General features: G+C 40.3%; 1 protein-coding gene across 1 annotated transcript in view; it reads right to left on the bottom strand.

The window, feature by feature from the left end:
- CDON (cell adhesion associated, oncogene regulated) overlaps nt 1–17,953 on the bottom strand; it is a 68,239-nt gene that overhangs the window by 36,431 nt on the left and 13,855 nt on the right. The window contains exons 2-4 of the mRNA XM_015429408.1: nt 3,089–3,225; nt 2,122–2,394; nt 96–242 (exon numbers count right to left, since the gene is read on the bottom strand). Coding sequence (XP_015284894.1) covers nt 96–242; nt 2,122–2,394; nt 3,089–3,164 — 496 coding nt within the window. The 5' untranslated portion in view covers nt 3,165–3,225. The remainder of the gene's footprint in view (nt 1–95; nt 243–2,121; nt 2,395–3,088; nt 3,226–17,953) is intronic.

Here is a 17,953-nt window from a genome sequence, read left to right as displayed (position 1 = left end):
AGACTTTTGTAATTCATTTCAAAATATTAGTATAAAGGAAGGCGCAAATGCTTTTAACAGTTTCTTATGCTAAATTAGAATATACAGAATTTCACCTGTTGATTGTTCTAGCAATTTTCCCCGCACACGGAAGCGAACCTGTGCTTTTGGATTACTTTTTGGTAGTTGGCAAGCAATGAAAGCTGTATTCTCTTGTTCCACTGTAGTTACATGTTTCACTAAAGTCTCAAAGTCATCAAGATCTGGAAAAGAATTCATAGTTTTTAAAAAGTAAAAAATAATTCATAACTTTAAAAGTTTTGGAACAAAGCACAATTTATGTATTCCTTTCCAAGTGTTTTCTGTGGCATTCCCATGGTCCAGTCGGACAGTATGAAGTTGACTTCTCTGTATAAATACCAGCAGGGGCATAAATCCCTTCCCTTAGATTATGCTGAAGGTAAAGCTGGGCTGTTACATTTGTATGCTGGATCTCAACAATCCAACCTCCTCTGAAATGGATGAGGGGGAATGGGATCCTATGTACAAATTAAAATGATGCAGGTCCAAAGGCACTTTCTGCATGCATAAGTGGGAGCGGGAGCTGGAACAGGGAGTGAATATGCATGATCTTAAGATACGCTCCACTGTTTTCTCTCCTGAACATTCATGATAGGAAAGCTCATTTCAATCCAGCATGAAGCATACATTACATCAGAGAATACATCAAATGCATGTCTTCTTGCTCCCAACTCCTTCAAGGTGAGACAGGAGAGAGATTCAGGGAATTATTTAGGCACAATAATAAATGCAAGTGCAAATGAAAAAGTATGTTTCTGCAGATGAAAATCAATAGGATAGGAAACAGCAAGAAATAAAGCATCTGCCAGTCTTCATATTTTTGTTGTTGTTGTTCAGTCGCACAGTCGAGTCTGACTCTTCGCAACCCCATGGACCAGCTCCCGCCAGGCCCTCCTGTCTTCCGCTGTCCTCTGAAGTTGGCTCAATTTCATGTTCGTTGCGTCGATGACACTGTCCAACCATCTCATCCTTTGCCATCCCCGTCTTCTTTGACCTTCAATCTTTCCCAGCATCAGGGATTGATTTCTTTTAGGATGGACTGATTTGATCTTCTTGCAGTCCAAGGGACTCTCAAGAGTCTTCTCCAGCACCATAGTTCAAAAGAATCTATTCTTTGGCGCTCGGCCTTCCTTATATATCACTCAAAATTACATTAATTCTAGCTTCACCTAAATGTAGAAATCTCACCACAGCTATTTAATCATCTGCAAGGAGTTCAGTACACAAAATCGACATTCAAAGCTACTTGTAGCTTGTAATGTGTTTGTGCAGAGTGACCTTTACAAAATCTCAAGAGGATCTGGTTATGGGTCAAGACTCTACAAAAACATTTACCTTTCTCAATTATGAGAAACTTTTCTCTTATGGGTATTCTGGATATACTTCATACGCAGAGCATCTTTATAAAAGAGATTAATCAAAACCAGCTTACAAAAAGCACAATTCAGACATTTCCTCTTTGATCCTGAACAGCTACAGAAATAACCTTCAGTACAAGGTGCAAAGTTTTCAGAACACAAGTATTGAGATACAATAATTGTAACAGGCTATAAAACTACATCCCATTTGTGTATGTAGCATATCAATGTATAGGGTACAGACCAGTTGAGGAACAGCCTGACTCCTTTAGGATTAATGAATTTTCAGTGTTGAGAAAAATCGAATTGCTTTTTGCCCCAGCCCTTCAGATTTGGTACATAAGATTTGCATAACATGTGGTTAGGTATCTGACAGGTTAAAGGCAAGGGCTTTATGAAGGCTTATCACAATTCCAGGTTTTACAATCCAGATTTTTTTTAAGGTGCAACATTTAATTGCTAGTTCCCCACCCCTCTGATTATGCATATATTTTCACAGGAAAAGCCCAAGACACAAAGTGTTTTATTCTGCAGTCTTAGCCTATTATTGAAAGCACTCATCCCGCCTCCCATAAGCCCTGTTTCAAAGAACAGAACATACTCTAAAAGTGCACACATCTGACAAAAGACAAAGGACAACTGTGAAATCAAAATTTCATTGGAGATTAATGACTTCTGTTTGATCACAAAGAACATCACTTACAGGCAATCGATACTGTGGCAGGCCTACTAATAACTGCACCAATGCTGCTATTGGCAACACATTGGTAAACACCAGAATTTGAAGGGCTAAGAGAATAGATTGTCAGGGATCCTGGTTGTAGATCTACTTGGTCCACTTTCTTGTGCAATTTCCCTCCATTGAACAGCCAAGATATATGAGCTGTAGAGGGCTCAGCAGAGCAGTGAAGCTGTACAGTCACGCCAGGTTTCTGGATGGTGGAAAGGGGCTCAGAAACAAAACGAGGAATCAGATCTGGAAAGGGAAAAACATACACAAATGACTGATTTCTACCTTCAGCACTTTATTTGAATATGCTACAAAGTAGCACATAAACACACTTAACATTCCATACAAACATATCCTTTCATATTAAAGACCTTGCCACACCAACAGAAGTAATTGTCAGACTCTTGAACAAACTTACTCTCAACAACACTCTCTTGGCAGTGATTTGTTATTGAGATAAAGGTGTGTCAAGATAAGACTATCTGTGTCAGAACTGACTCCTTTGGCACCAGTTATGGAATTATACATGATTCAAACAAGCCCCCCCCCCCCGGTGACTGGTCCAATCAATCAACTCATTCAGACCGCTTAAACCTAACACGCTCTGTTAGCCCTCCTCCCCCACCTGTGAACCTACATTTACATTATCTACTAAAAGCCAGCTAGCAGAGACTGGTATTAAAGGTTGTTGTGCATTCTTCCCAGCGTCAGGAGGTCCATTTGGAAAGCTGTTGCAAAGTAGCACGGCAAAGCATACTTTGACACACACAGAGATCCACACACAGTCTGCCCCCCCCTTCCCAAAGTGAAAGAACCAAAACAATGAAGGTACAGCACAGGCAGTGAAAACAGAACATGTGAAATCCATGGCAAATGAGGACCCAAGTTTGACAGTTATCATTAGTTAGGAATATATAGCAGGCCAAGCAGGTAAGCTTACCTGAAGCTGTGGTCGAGAAGAAAAGTATTACAGTAAGGAAAAGTAGTTCTTGTAAAGGCCCAGGGTCAGGATGCATAGTGCCAGGTTAGGAAGATGGATGGCAAAGAGCTTCAGTCTAATAGGAGTCACTGAGGAGCCTTCAAACAAAAACAAAACACAAAGAAAATTAAGGTGACAAGTTTTAACATATGCCTTCAGTAGCCTAATTCAGACTGTAATGCTATGGAAAACCTTTGACAGGAAATGTTGCATGTAATATTATGACTAAGCTGGAATAGAGGTTTTGAAGAGTTAATCTGCATAAGTCTCTACCACTACTTCTATAACCTTTTATTTGTTGAAGCATGCATGAGACCCAAAACACTATCAATTCTATAGCACTTTTTTACTGCAGAGGATACTTAATCCTCTCTAGATACTTTAACACTATAAAACAAATTTCCTAACAAAGAAAATTCTCTGAAATGGCTTCAATCTAGCCAGCTTTTGTTAGTATAAAAAAATCTATAAATTATAAGCTGCTTCAAAACAAACTACAAAACTGCACGATCCTGGTAGGCATATCAATGGCATAACCTAGCACCACTATAAAAACAGAAGGACTCTGAGCTACTGCTACAAATATATCATTCACACAACACTGGAACCTGCGGGTAGCAACAACTGCCCAAAGGGACAGTGGCTCTACGCGGGTGGGATAAGGTGCCTGCCTCGGATGGCAGACTGTGGTCCATTAAAGCTAGACACTACTTTATTATAGTACCCCCATTCCAAATACTGGCTCAGGTATCACTGAACACCCCTCTCTTTCCCCACAGAGCTCTTTATCCTGTAAGCTTTTAAGAATACATGTATTTCCATTTTTAGCCATGCCTCCAGAAAACTGCTCAAGGCAGGTTACAATGAAAAATAAAGCAAAATTAAAAATCAAAACAGCAATAACTAAAAGATCCACTAGCAGGAAATAAAAGCACATCAATAAAACCAGCATAAAATTATTATTAAAAAACAAAACCCAATCTACCATCTTTGGGACTCACTTTCCATTTCAGCAGGATTCAGACATCAAGAAATGAAATTCCCATTTGTGTTCTTTCCACACTCCCCTGGTGCAGAGCCAAAACCAAAGACTTACTAGTTGAAGAAATCTTCAGTGTAACCTCAATTTGTTTCAGTGCCTAAAGAGCCAGTGTAGTGTAGTGGTTAAGAGTGTCAGATTAGGCTCTGGGAGATCTGAGCCATGGAAGCTTGATGGGTGACCTTGGGCCAGTCACACTTTCTCAATCTAACCCACCTCACAGGGCTGCTGTGACAATAAAATGGAGAACAATGTAAGCCTCTTTTGGTCCCCAATGGGGAGAAAGGTGGAGTACAAATGAATTAAATACATAAATCCAGGTGCTTCAACAAATCAGTTTGTTTCTTGCCTGCAAAACCTTTGAGGGCAAGAAACCAGCTCTGATTTACTGAAAACACTTGGATTTTAGCACTGCAAAAAACTGATGCTAAAGGGAAGACTTCATCAGCTAGGAAGTCTTTGATCATCACTTTACATGTAAGTGGAAACAGGACACCTAAGGTTGACAGCACCCTGGCCCTTCAATAGAAATTTAATAGTACGTTATTTACCAGGTGATGTTAATAACCCACCTACCATGAAAAGATTCAGCTGCTCATTTTCACACATTAAGCCCACAGTTGGTTCATAACATAAGGATACAGACAGTGTATGACACTGACCACACATTTTAGTGTTTGCATTTCTCCTGAGGTGATGACAAAAGTTCAGTTATTCGGGGGGAGGGATTTAGCACGTGAAATAGCTTCTGCCTCATACAGAAGCAATCTCTAACTTTTCTCTTTTGAAACACCCATTCCTTTAATCAACCTTTCCTAATCTTTTTTGCTTATTTTAGGCATCTAGTCATGTGTAGTGAATGATAAGGACTGTAGAATTAATGCAGGCAAACTATGTACTAAGTCTTCTGTGGAGAGAGGAAATGGCAAGCACATTTACCTCTGTAGCATCTCTCAGAATTATCCCTTGGCATGGCTTCCGGTCTGGCTCCCGCGAATGGCGGACGCATCCTCGGGTAACTCCCGAGGGCGTCTCGCCCGCCCGCGGTGGAGGAGGGAATCCGCACGAGCGGAGACCCGAACGAGCACCTCAGAAGAGAGGAGCTCGGATCCGGGGCGCTTTAGGGCGCACTAGGGGGGAGTCGCTCTTTCGGCCGAGAGGTCGGAGAACGAGGCTCCCGCCATGCCCTGCCCCATCGGACCTTGCTGCGTGAGCGACCCCGAACTGGGTTTAGCGGAGCCACCAGACGTCACCGAGTGATAAAGCGACCATCCGCAAAAATGGAAAAAGAAAAGATCGGCTTAACTGTGAGTTGTCAAAATGCAGAGAAAAAGAATTAAAAATTGTTCCCCCCCCCTCCCAGCGAAAAAGGCGAAGAGGTTAATCCTCCATCTGTATAAGCGAAAAAGAAAAGGAGGGGGGGGAATGGATTGAGCGGACAGTGATGTTTTCCTTTGATGTATTTGAAAGCGAGAAGCTTGTCTCTCTGGAGCACATTTTAAGAACTTTTTAAAAGTAAACAAAAAAGAAAAGATGTCGGAGCTGGGCAAAAGCGAGCGGAGAAGGAGGGAGGGACTTCCGTCTGGACGTTTGTTTGTGTGTAAGAGCCGGCTGTTGAATGTTTGGACTGTTTATGGCTGTGAATCCGACGGGAGTTTTGCAAAAAAGATAAGTTGGAATTGTGACAGCGAGAAGTGCCTGATAAGCGCTTATAAGTCAACAATTGCGAGGAGGACCCATAGAGAGTCTGGGAGCGAATATAAAAGCGAAAATGAAATTGATACCATTCTCGAAAATGGGGACCTCCGGGGCATGAAAGGAAGAGGATTTATAGTGCATGAACTGAGAGTATCAACAATAACCCGAAGGAGGATCTAACAAGCCGGAAGGAGAAGACAACAGAGGAAGCTCCTCCACGTCAGCGATAGTAAAAGTACCCAGCACGCAAAGAAGCGGTTCTGAATGTGCACAGAAGAGATCTTTTTTATTAACAGAAACTCAAAGGAACATTACTAACATACTAACAGAGAATTACATGTAACAGGACTAAGAAAAGAAGTTTGGCAACACACAGAAGAAGCCCAAGAAGATTAATTGGACATTACTAACAGTTTAATTTACCAGTTTATATATCACTCAGCTTTCTCTTTCTCCCACTGTCTACCCTTCCCTTTTTTTCTTTTAAGCGAAATACCTCCCCTTTTTAGGGGAGCTAATAAAACCTTTATTAAAAAAAAAAGAAAAAAAAGAATTATCCCTTGGCAGGTTGAACAATGCTGCGTGTTATTTCCATACCACATAAGACCACAACAAATGACAAGGTACTTAAGTGGATCCTATTTAAGAGGACAGTCTTCACGTGTATCAAGTCTACCTAAAATATTTACATCCCACCTTACTACTTTGGACTGAAGACAGTTAATGATATAACATCAAGTTGCCAGGAAATAAATAATTATAAACCCATGAAAATAAAATCAGGCACATTAAGAAGACAGCCAAATCTGCCACAGCTCACACTTCATCGAATGCCCTCTGGAATAAAACTGTCTTGCATCACTTCCTAAATACAGGAAGTGAAGGCTCTCTCCATACCCACTCTGACAAACCACTCCTGAGGACTGGACCTGTTACTGAGAAACCCCATGACCTGACCGTTGCCATATGGATAACCTTAAGAGATTCACAGGTTAGTTCTAAATGAAATTGATCTCTTTTTAAAAAAATTATTAGTTTTGACCGCAACACACTCTTGAGTATGTGGTCATTTTAGAATGAACATCGTATCTACAGTAACAGTACAGCTGGTCCTGTAATCTACCTGCATATACTACCAAATACATCCAGCAACAAATCTTGTCAGCAGTTTTCTGTGCTTGTTAAAAACAAAGTTTCTGGCATACTACATATGATATAATGATTGCACTAAACTGTTCAGTGTATGAGTGCACTAAACCACAAGGAATATAGCATTTTCTGTATTACTAGCTGGATGCAACTTCAGATTGTAAGAACACATTAAAATGAGTTGCAAGATATTTCGCTAACCTGAATTTGCAAACCTTTTGATTTTGGCTTCCTGGTTCCTACAGAGAACAAGTAGTGACATATTATAGAGGAATGATCTTGATGACTTTTCATTCAGTAGTATGGTCTAAAGCCAGCTAGGTAAAGGCAAAGGTTCCCTTGCTCGAAAGCCAGTCGAATCTGACTCTAGGGTTGCGGTGCTCATCTCCGTTTCAAAGCCGAAGAGCCAGCGCTGTCCGAATAAGTTTCCGTGGTCATGTGGCCAGCATGACTAAACACCAAGGCGCACGGAATGCTGTTACCTTCCCACTGAAGTGGTACCTATTTATCTACTTGCAATTTCTTGCTTTCGAACTGCTAGGTTGGCAGGAGCTGGAACTAGAGACGGGAGCTCACTCCGTCATGTGGCTACTCGGGTCTCAAACTGCTGAACTACCGACCTTCCACAGCCCGCAGTTCAGCGTCTTAACCACTTGAGCCACCGCAGCTCAAGTGCCAGCTAATGTGTGACAAATAACCATTTGGAGAACTTTTTTAAAGCGCGTAGAAAGTAGTTTCTCTCACAGACTTTTTTAGCCCAAGCACTGAAAAAATGTAGTGTCCGCCTCTGATTATGTTGGTGTGCTGGAAACGGAGGGGATGGAATCAAGGGAAGTACTTCAGCAGACACACTTGGAGCCAGCCAAGCCCCACTGGCACTGCTGGTATCTCAGAGATTAGCCTTGAACTCAGCTGGCGGCTCTGCAGGTCTGAAAGGCAATGACAGGCGTAAGCCATACCTGTTGCCTTCTCCACCCACCCTGGCCCCAGCAGTGGTGCTAATGGGTGAAGAACAAGCCCTGAGTCCAAGCAAAATGGTCTGAGAAGCTGCTGTCAAGACATGTGCCAAGAGTTCTCACCACTGTTCGACATCAGCATTCATAACAAGGCTACACATTACAACTGACTTTTTGCCACCATGAAGCTCATGATCTTTTATTACAGTTAGGGTATTTTCATTTTAAAAGCTGCCTCCTTTCACTAGTCTCCAGCTCTCTTTCCTTTTCTTTAAACTTGAAGCAAAGAGCAATACAATTTCTGAAAAGCTTGTAAGAAGACTTCTATTTCTAGATGCTGGAACTAGGTTTATTGATCTTCGTAAATTAACAGATTTAACCATTAACCCTGATCCCAGAAGGGCTCCAAGTATATTTGATAATTAGTTTTAGGATGACAGGCTTTCTAGTCTCACCTCTGCTCAAACATAAATTGCTCAACCATAGAAAGCTCTTTAGGATGAATGGAACCACATTTGGAAGTATCATACCTGAGATGGAATAAGTAGATACTTAACTATACAACTGCAACACTGACTAAACCTTATACAATTAAGTCAAAAGAATGGGCTCACAAGTCATGAATTTGTGGTACTGACTGAAGTCTATCAAAAGTCACTCAGAGAAGAACGTCTCAAAAGCCTCTTCTCTTCACCTTCTGTGGCCATTTTGGATTTTGACCAGTATTGTACTGAATGAACCATGTTCTCATGCTTAATGCTTCTAGAAACTAAGGCCCGTTAAAGGAATCTTTTGACTTAATTGTATAAGGTTTAGTCAATGTTGCAGTTGTATATATACACAATTTCTGAAAAGCCGGTTTCTAGTCCACATGGCTGGCAAGATATGCTTGCCAGCTTGGTGAAATTTCAGAAACCAGTAGAATTACTGGACTAGCTTTTGGGTGGAACTTCAGAACTATTTGCCTTGTTACAGAGAAACAAATAATCCATAACAGAAAAATTATACATGATTTGCATAAGTTGTACATCACAAAATTCAACCATTTTAATAAAATTCTGCTGAATATGCAAAACTTGTCTTACTTGTAACTCAATTATTTGCTCTTAAACAATTTTCTATCGCACATTTTTAAAGGTCTGCTTTCTGAAACTTAGGTTAGGGTGTATTCTTTTTGCAGTCCCACATTTTTCATCTTGAAATCATGTAAGAGGTTTTCTAACCAGACTTGATTTATTATTTGCAACTTAGCTTCCAAATATAACAAGGTGTCAAGTGATATTCATTTTTGTCCTCATCAGAAAACAGTTTCGGGGGGGGGGGGATTTCACTTTTGATGTAACACTATATCAAAAATCCCCTCACCTTCAAAATTAAAATTCTTCAATTTTGTAGAGTAGCAACCAACTAGATTTTTCTCTGAGATGAAGGCAGAGCAAAACATAACTTCAGACCTAAACCAAAACAACAGTAAATCTTGGAATTATCGAGTCTTGTAAATAAATCTACAAAAGTTACTAACCAACAAATGCTTAGCAGCCCACATGCCCACATACACCTGTGATTGTGTTTATTTGTGGTCTAAAGAAAAAACCCAAAACAGAATAATCAAAGCTTCTTGCTTGGTGATAACTCAGGTTTGGCCCTAGCAACAAGATGAATAGTTAATTGGAACATTTTTCATCACATTAACAGATCTGGAGATCAAAAAGACAAGAATGGTCTCATCCAGAGACACAAAGAAGTGGTTTCATACGATGACAGCCTTGAATACCTGAAAAATATGAGACCCATTTTGAAGACCCCTGGCCATTTCCTTTAAGAAACACAATAATAACAGACTATCTCAATATACATGTAGGCAATATACAGTACTTGGATTACTTGTTTGTTTATTTAGAATACACCATGGTATGCATATATACAAGCTGAGCAGAAACTTAACATAGGAGAGGTTACTAAGGCAGGGCAAAGGAGTAAAACAACATTTCTATAATATTGTCCACACCTGGAAGATTAAATGTAAAATAGTTGGAGTGCCAGGAATAAAACACAGAATCCAAACTGTTAATGTTTTCCTTAATTTATGTTTTTGCAATAATGGATCTCCATGACTGCATATCAAGTTTCACCTGGTAAACCACTTCCCATAAGAAGCCTCCAACTCTTCCTAGTCGGCAGGTGTCCTTTTAAATTAATCACTGGTACCTTTGTTGATCATCTCAGCTGGGTCAAGGATTTAACAAGCCTGTAAACTTAACTCTGTTCATCCTTACAGGTGGCTGCCCTTTAGGTCAGGAAGAGGTACCTATATTAAGACTGGCCTCACACAGTACACTCCTGGGTAATTTCCAATACAACACCATTTTGATTAGTAATGACTTACTGTTTACTGCTCTGTCCACAGTGAACCAAGTAGAATTTCACGCTTAAATGGCAGACCACTACACAAATTTTGTAGTTAGCTTAGTGGTCCTTCTTATGCTCTGTCACTATATGAGCTTAATACTGTGCTGTACCTTCTACATATCTAGCTATTTATGCATTCAGGTATTCTTTAGACTTTATTACCAAGGAGCCTAAAACATTCATTCAGAGTATCAACTAGTGTTTTGAAAAATGAGAAATCATTCCACTTCCCAAACAAAACTCCTTTCCTTAACCCAACTCTAAAACAAAGATTGGGAGAGGACACTTCCTTTATATGAGCTGGAACAAAGCCTACCTACCACATGGAAACATCATTTGGTTATATTAAGCCAGCAAGTGACAGATAACTGTCACTGAAAGACAAGGTCTTTGAAAATGAATGAGTGCAAAGTTTAATGTGACAGGAATGCTATACATTATTAACAGTGCTGATTCTAGTCCGCTTCCATTTCATATGATCTTGCTGCAGAAGTATTCCTGTACTCAGTGTTGCACAAGAAGTCAGTTTGTTCTGTTGTCATCTTTGTACAACTGAAAACAAATCTTGACTCCATCACATCCTTCAGCGATTCAAGAACAAGTACACTATAGTATTAATTTGGCAAGTCAAGCTGGACTGTTAAATTTCACACTGAGTAACCATAAAGCAAAAGTAGCAAAGCTCACATTATTCTAATAGAAAGGAGCCAGACATTCTTTTAGCTGTTGGCTTCTTCATGATCAAAGCTGCTGAATGAGGTCTTCGTGCTGTACTCCTAGGGTTTGAAAAAATGGGTGTTAACAGCTGGCATATGCAACTCCCTAGGCTTTTTTTGTCTGCAGCAAGTGGTCCAACATGCTGCCCATCAGATTTAGCTGCTAACCCCAGGGCTGATTTGAGGGGGGGGTTTCTTTGGGGTATTGTTAAATCTCTCAGAGCTGTCATATACAATTGACCAATGCATTCTCTCTCATACACGGCCCACCTTCCCACAAACAAAGCCACTGTGGATTACGCACCAAGGGACAGTAGAAAGAGAAGGAAGCAAATGCAGACAGATTTTTAGATAACTGAAAAATCAAATCATTATCAAGTGATAACCAGGGAAATGTAGCACCTATAAGGTTTGCTACTCTGCACCCCCACCTCCTTCACAGGCTCAATCAACTCAGCCAAGCATGCAAACTGATCCCATCGCCAGCAAAAGCATTTCCTTTCACTGTGGTCAGGCAAAAACAGAGGAAGAAAATGGAAATGACTTGAAGTTATGGCACCAAAAAGGCCAGACAAGCAAGGAAATAATCAACTCCACATGAACCACTTCTAGCCCATCACAATGAAAAAGGCCCATGACTAACCCCAGGAAAGGTCATCGAGACTGTGGGGGTCACATGCAGAAAGAGGCAATAGTGAGAGGCTGCCAGCTGCAATAAGAATCACTGCGTTCCTAATTACACTCAGAGAAAAAAAGGGACTGAGCTCAAAGAATGTTTTGATTTAGTCACAACATAATGCAAAAAGAAGGGGAAAAGTCCAACTGTTCCATTCAAGACAGCAACCACAACTTCTATTTCTGAATTTACTGGATTAAAAGGAGTCCAATATATCACATTTGTATGGATGATGAACTTGCACAAGTGATCTGAAAAGGGAGAAGCAGAACTATTTATGAAAGACAGGTCAGAAAGACTGCTAGTTTAAGAGGATCACCCCCCAATTCTGTACTAGGGCTCTCCATACACCTTTGTGACTGAATGAGAGGAAGGGAGAAATAATTCCCCAGTACCATTTCAAAAGAAGAAGGAAAGCCATATGCACATATATGAGCAGCTAGAGTTTACACTCTTCACATTTAGAAACAAGTTATACAACATACAGCAAGCCATTTTAGATAACACTTTTGAATCACACTGTTTTAAACAGTTAAAATTGCTACACAGAACACAAGTAGTCCACATGGCTATCACCTGTTTCCTCCTACTACTGTTCATGATGTATATCTGCACTAAATAGAACAAAATCATTTGCGTCAAGTTAGGGTACCTGTACTATATTTAACAGTGTTAGGCTATATCCTACTTATTCAATGAGAGATTCCTACATTTTCATCCAAATAAATACAGTATGGTTTAAACCTGGGAGCAGGCTGAGGTCTCTGGGAAAACATTTAAGTGTCAATTATGGTTTGATGAGTAGGCAGGCTGGTTTAGAGGGCAAATTTAATACTCCATCAAACGCATGGCAGAGAAGATTAAAAAGTTAATTTATCCAAGTTTTAACAAAAAGGGTTCTTTTATCATAGTGTGCTAGGAGCAGGATTTTATATTTAAAACCCAATTTTGATAGATTAGCCAATGGTCTGTAAGATGACCGACAGATTTAAAAACCCAAATTTTCATTCATAGTCGGATAATTTCAACAGAAATATTAAACAGCAAAAAATTCCACAGACCACCAAAAGGCTGTCCATGGCTTTGTCAATACAACGTACAAGAATGTGTTACATGCTTTTTATGCCAGACTATTTCTTCATCAAAATCCAATTTGATGCAGTTCTCTGGAAATTTTATAACTGCAATCTAAATCCTGATTACTGCTCAATAAAGTCTCCTGAAAAGACAGGAAATCCAAATATTTCATATACTTAATTTAAAATATCTAGGTACAACTATACAGTAGTGGTAGTAGTTGCAGAAATATGTATTGCTATGACGGTCCAATACAAGGATGTCAAACCTACAGCCCACAGGCTGGAACCAGCCCTCCCAGGCCTTTAATCTGGCTGGAGTGTGGGCTCTCTTCACTCTCCCCTCCCCTGCCCATCCTCACTGTCCTGAGCTTGAGCTGCCTCTGAGTGTAAAGAGCAGAGGGTGGGGCTGCCTCTGAGAGCAGGAAACAGAGGGAAAGGCAACCAAACTTCCCAGCCACCACTCCCAGCCTCCATAGTCCTCCTCACAGGTAGGAGCTGGGAGGGTCCTGCTGTGATCCTTGTGTTTCTTTTTTATTTTAAAACGTTGTTGCAATATCCCACTATTTCCCCCACCTTTCCAATTTAGACAGGCATGTTTTAAGGGGGGGGGGGGTTGGGACCAGCCAGGGTTAAAATACAGAGTCCTGCAAACCCAAGGGACTCCAGTTTTGCAGAGAAATGTTTGTTCTAACACACACACCCTCCTAATGTGGAGCTCCAATGGAATAATAGCAGAACAAGAGTTGAAGAGGGCACCAAAAATTATTATCTCAAACCACCCTGTAAAAAAACCCCTTAGATCCTTGAGAGCCACTGCCACTCTGAGTAGACCGGGGGGGAGGGGAAGGGGGGGAGCTTGCAATGCTCAGCCATTTCATGTTCGTCCCCTGGATCCTAGACTCAGACCATTTGTAGTTTGTATTTGGGGGGCAGCCAGGGTTAAAATATAGAGTTCTGCAGACTCAAGGCACTCCAGCTTTGCAGAGAAACATTCATTTTAACACATACACCCTCCTAATGTGGAGCTCCAATGGAATAGCTGCTATAATATCTTTAATTGTGTTTGCCATTTATAAAGTTTATATCTCTGTTAACTGGCATTACATTTTATAAGACACATGGCCCGGCCTGACAAAGTCCAATTTATGTCAAATCCAGCCCTCATAACAAATGAGTTCAACACCCCTGGTCTAATTATTAGAGTGTAAACCAAACATTGGGTCCTCAAAGAACATGAAAAAGTCAAAGACTCAAGGGATCTGTAAACTATATCACATACAAACCACATCTGAATTTTATAATGTGTCTAAAAACTCAGGACAGAGTTTGGTAGGACATCCACATTTTATCTTCACTACCATCCTGTGAGTCATTTACCCAATATCCAAGTTACTAAGCAAGCTCAGCCAAGCATGGATTTGAACCTATGGCATCTTATCATAATCACAAACTACTGAGAACAAAGTAGTATTCTGCAGACCCAGTGATCCAACTCCTCCTAGAACCCACAGTACGCTAAAATAAAATTTGCAGCTGATCTCCAAAACCAGTTAATTCCATTTTGCTTATTGGATACATTTGGTACACAGAGTGATCATAGAATACTTTACTTAAGCCACTGCGTACCTGCCATATATACTTATTGCATAGATACCCCAGGTTCCCATCTATACTATATGGCGGGATCCTGGAAAATAAACCTCTTTGAAGGGGAAAGCACATTGTTAGAATTTCCAGTCTTTTAGTTGTTTGTTCCAGCCAAATGATTCTATTAAAGTAACTGCTTCACATCACTTGCCAGCTAACTCAATGTGAGGAGATATAATTATTTAATGTGAATAACAATTATTTAATGTGAATAACAAGTGTACCTATTTTCATTTAATAAATGTGGGAGGTTATATGAACCAGCACTGATGTTTTCCCTTTTTTTGGACACAACTCCAAACTAGAAAAATCTGCTTCGAAGTGTATTTCCTGAATGTGGGAGGGATTAGGTAGCTAAATATAATAGAATGGGAAAGTTTCCTTTACTGTGAAATATTACCCACAAATTATCCCCCTTACCATCATTTGGAAACCACTCTGCTACATCTTTCCCCTAATATTAATGTTTACTCACCACAAGAGTTTTGTACCAAAGAAGAACTTGTGCTAACAATAGTTCCCTATTTAGAACAGGACTTCCTGGTTTACCATCATACTGTGATCTTTTAAACTGGTCAAAAGGTTTAATCTATGAAGACTGGCTGTATCCAACACTGGCTTTTTACTATATTGAAACAGGAACAAATTTACAACAGAGTGACAGTTAACAGCAAGCTTTCAGGATCTGTAACATGTTCCTTAATTTAAGGCAACAGGTGAGGTTTTCTGTTGACTAGACTTCCTGGCTTGAGGATAGGATCTTGGCCTGACATTTTTTAGGCCTTTAAACAGTGTACATTCAGTGTTTGTTCTTAGGAAATGTTGCTGAAGGAAAACTCCACTGACTCCCTTACAATTATTGATCAGCATCCTCTAGTACAATGATACTTGCCCTGACCTGGATAGCCCAGGAAGCTAAGCAGGGCTGACCCTGGCAAGTATTTGGATGGGAGACCTCCAGAGAATACCAGGACCAGGAGACCAGAGGCAGGCTATCAAGCCACTTCTCTTAATGTGCTCCATGCCAATGTTCCCACTAAGCTGAGTTAGTGTGAGCTAGCTCGCAGTTTTTTAGCTCCAGCTCACACTTTTTTGTCTTAGCTCAGGAAGTATGGCTTCAGAGCAAACTAATTAATGTGGTAGCCAAACAGCTTGCTCACAACTTTAATGCCAGTAGCTCACAAAGTAGAATTTTTGCTCACAGGGCTCCACAGCTTAGAGGGAGCATGCCCCAGCAGGAGTCACCAGAGGTCGCCATGACTTCCAGGCATGGGCACACACATGTACACAGACACACAAATGCAAAAAAAAAACCCCAAAAAGGTACAACGATTCTTAAAGAGACAATACTACAATAATCTTCAGTTCTGTGTAATGTATTTTCAGATAGCCAACAGCAGTATACTGTGATGTGTGGCCAAGGGCTCTCCCAGTTTGAGGAACTGAAATGTTCAAGTAAGACAGCTTGAATTTTTTATCCTTAACACCACTCAGATTTTGCAGGGACTTAAACCAGGGTGCTATGTGCAACAGCAAAGTATTGTAACACATGAGCAAGTTTGGTGTAGTGGTTAAGTGCGCAGACTCTAACCTGGGAGAACCGAATTTGGTTCCCCACTCCTCCACATGCAGCTGTCAGTCTCAGCCCCACCTACCTCACAGGGTGTCTGTTGTGGGGAGAGGCATGGGAGGAGATTATAAACTGCTCCGAGACTCTAAGCGAAGGGCGGGGTATAAATCCAATCTCCTCTTCTTCTTACTTGTGCAACCAGACAACACTGCAACACATGCAAACCCATCAACTTTTGCAAACAAGACCCTTGACCTGATGTAACATTGCTATGCTGCAGCCTGCTTGTAATATGAGTGGAGCTTAACATATAACTGGGAGGGCTACAAATAGTTGCCATGTGCCACCCACTTCTTCCATTCTGCATAACAACACACATGCAATAGGACAACTGAACAAAAAACTCCCAAGGCATCCTTCTAAATGCATTTGAAATGCTGTTTTAAGGACCCATTTTTCCACACTGGGGGAAAGGGGTGTGTGTAGGGCTTTGAGCAACATCACTTCTGGAGCACTAGCTATCCCATGGGACACAAAGTACAGACAAATGAAGTAGTCCGAAGTCAGTGATACCATTGCCAAAGTGAGTGTCTTCTTGCACATTTTCTCCTACCTTGCTAAAACAAAACAGTGGGCAAGATGTGGGCATAAAAGAGTACATGATAACGTTCTCAGCTTTGCTTGTATACATATGAGACTGGCTATGCACAAGTTTGACTGGTTTATCCGTAAATTAGAAGCCATAACAGTTTATCCATAAATTAGAAGCCATAACAACCAATCCCAAGATTCCTTGATTTTCTTCTCTAATTAGGTTAAATACTGAGGTACTTCTTGGAAGTATGTGATGAGCCAACTAATCCCAACTATTTTGCTTATTTTAATCTCATGCAACTAAATTTGACTTACCAACTCATGAATCTGGCAAATACCTGGATATCAATATCAACATTCAAAGCATTTGGGAGTTCCTCCAACTTACATATCTTAATAAAACTTATCAATATCCTTAGTAAAATATGTGTTCATTTCTTATCATCTGAACACCTTACTACATTTCCAAATGTATCTTGGTAGTAACAAAGTTTTGAAAAGTTTTAGATTGTAAGAATTTGTGTGTCAAAAGTTGTACAGACTCAGGGAACAATGTTATCTAACCCCATACCATATATATACCATGTGTATATCTGGAAGCAGCTCAACCCTTTCATTTAAAACATATTTCAACTTTGGTAAAAAATTTTACACTTGATAAAAAATGTTATACTTGTTATACTTTGCCTTGAGACTTGAACATTTTTTATTCTTGACCTTAATAGGTCAGTTAATTAATCCATCTGTCAACTATACATGGAGAATGGAAAAGCTGAATTTTCAACTGGTAAGATTATACAATTGTTATGCAGAGTACAGGACAATAGCTTTACTTTAAAACCCAGCATATATGTGGTCACATGACTGTCAAGCTCTGGCACCTATATAGGCCTTCTGTATTCTTGTTAGCCTTATTACACTTTAGCTTTTGCTTTTTGCCTTTCTGCATCTTATCACTGTATCTCTGCCCTCGCTTGCCATGTGACATTCCTGGGTGTGTGTGTGTTTTTAGAGCATTAGGGAGTATTGCTTTGTAATATCTTAAAGCAAGCCCCGAGATGGTTTCTTGTGAGACTACCCTTGGAGATTTCTATGCCAGGCTAGGTTAGATAGAGTGACCATATATCAGTCTGAGTTGCTGTAGAAACACATGACGTGTGAGTGCATGGAATTTTGGGGTTTTACCTATATGTTCTTTTTCCCGCCTTTAAGAACATAAGAGAAGCCAATGTTGGATCAGGCCAATGGCCCATCTAGTCCAACACTCTGTCACACAGTAGTCAAAAATACCAG

Source organism: Gekko japonicus, unplaced genomic scaffold (assembly GCF_001447785.1).
Source record: "Gekko japonicus isolate JY-2015 unplaced genomic scaffold, Gekko_japonicus_V1.1 scaffold67, whole genome shotgun sequence".
Lineage (NCBI taxonomy): Eukaryota > Metazoa > Chordata > Lepidosauria > Squamata > Gekkonidae > Gekko > Gekko japonicus.
The sequence above is the reverse complement of the archived record's forward strand: the minus strand, read 5'-3'. Positions and strand labels throughout refer to the sequence as shown.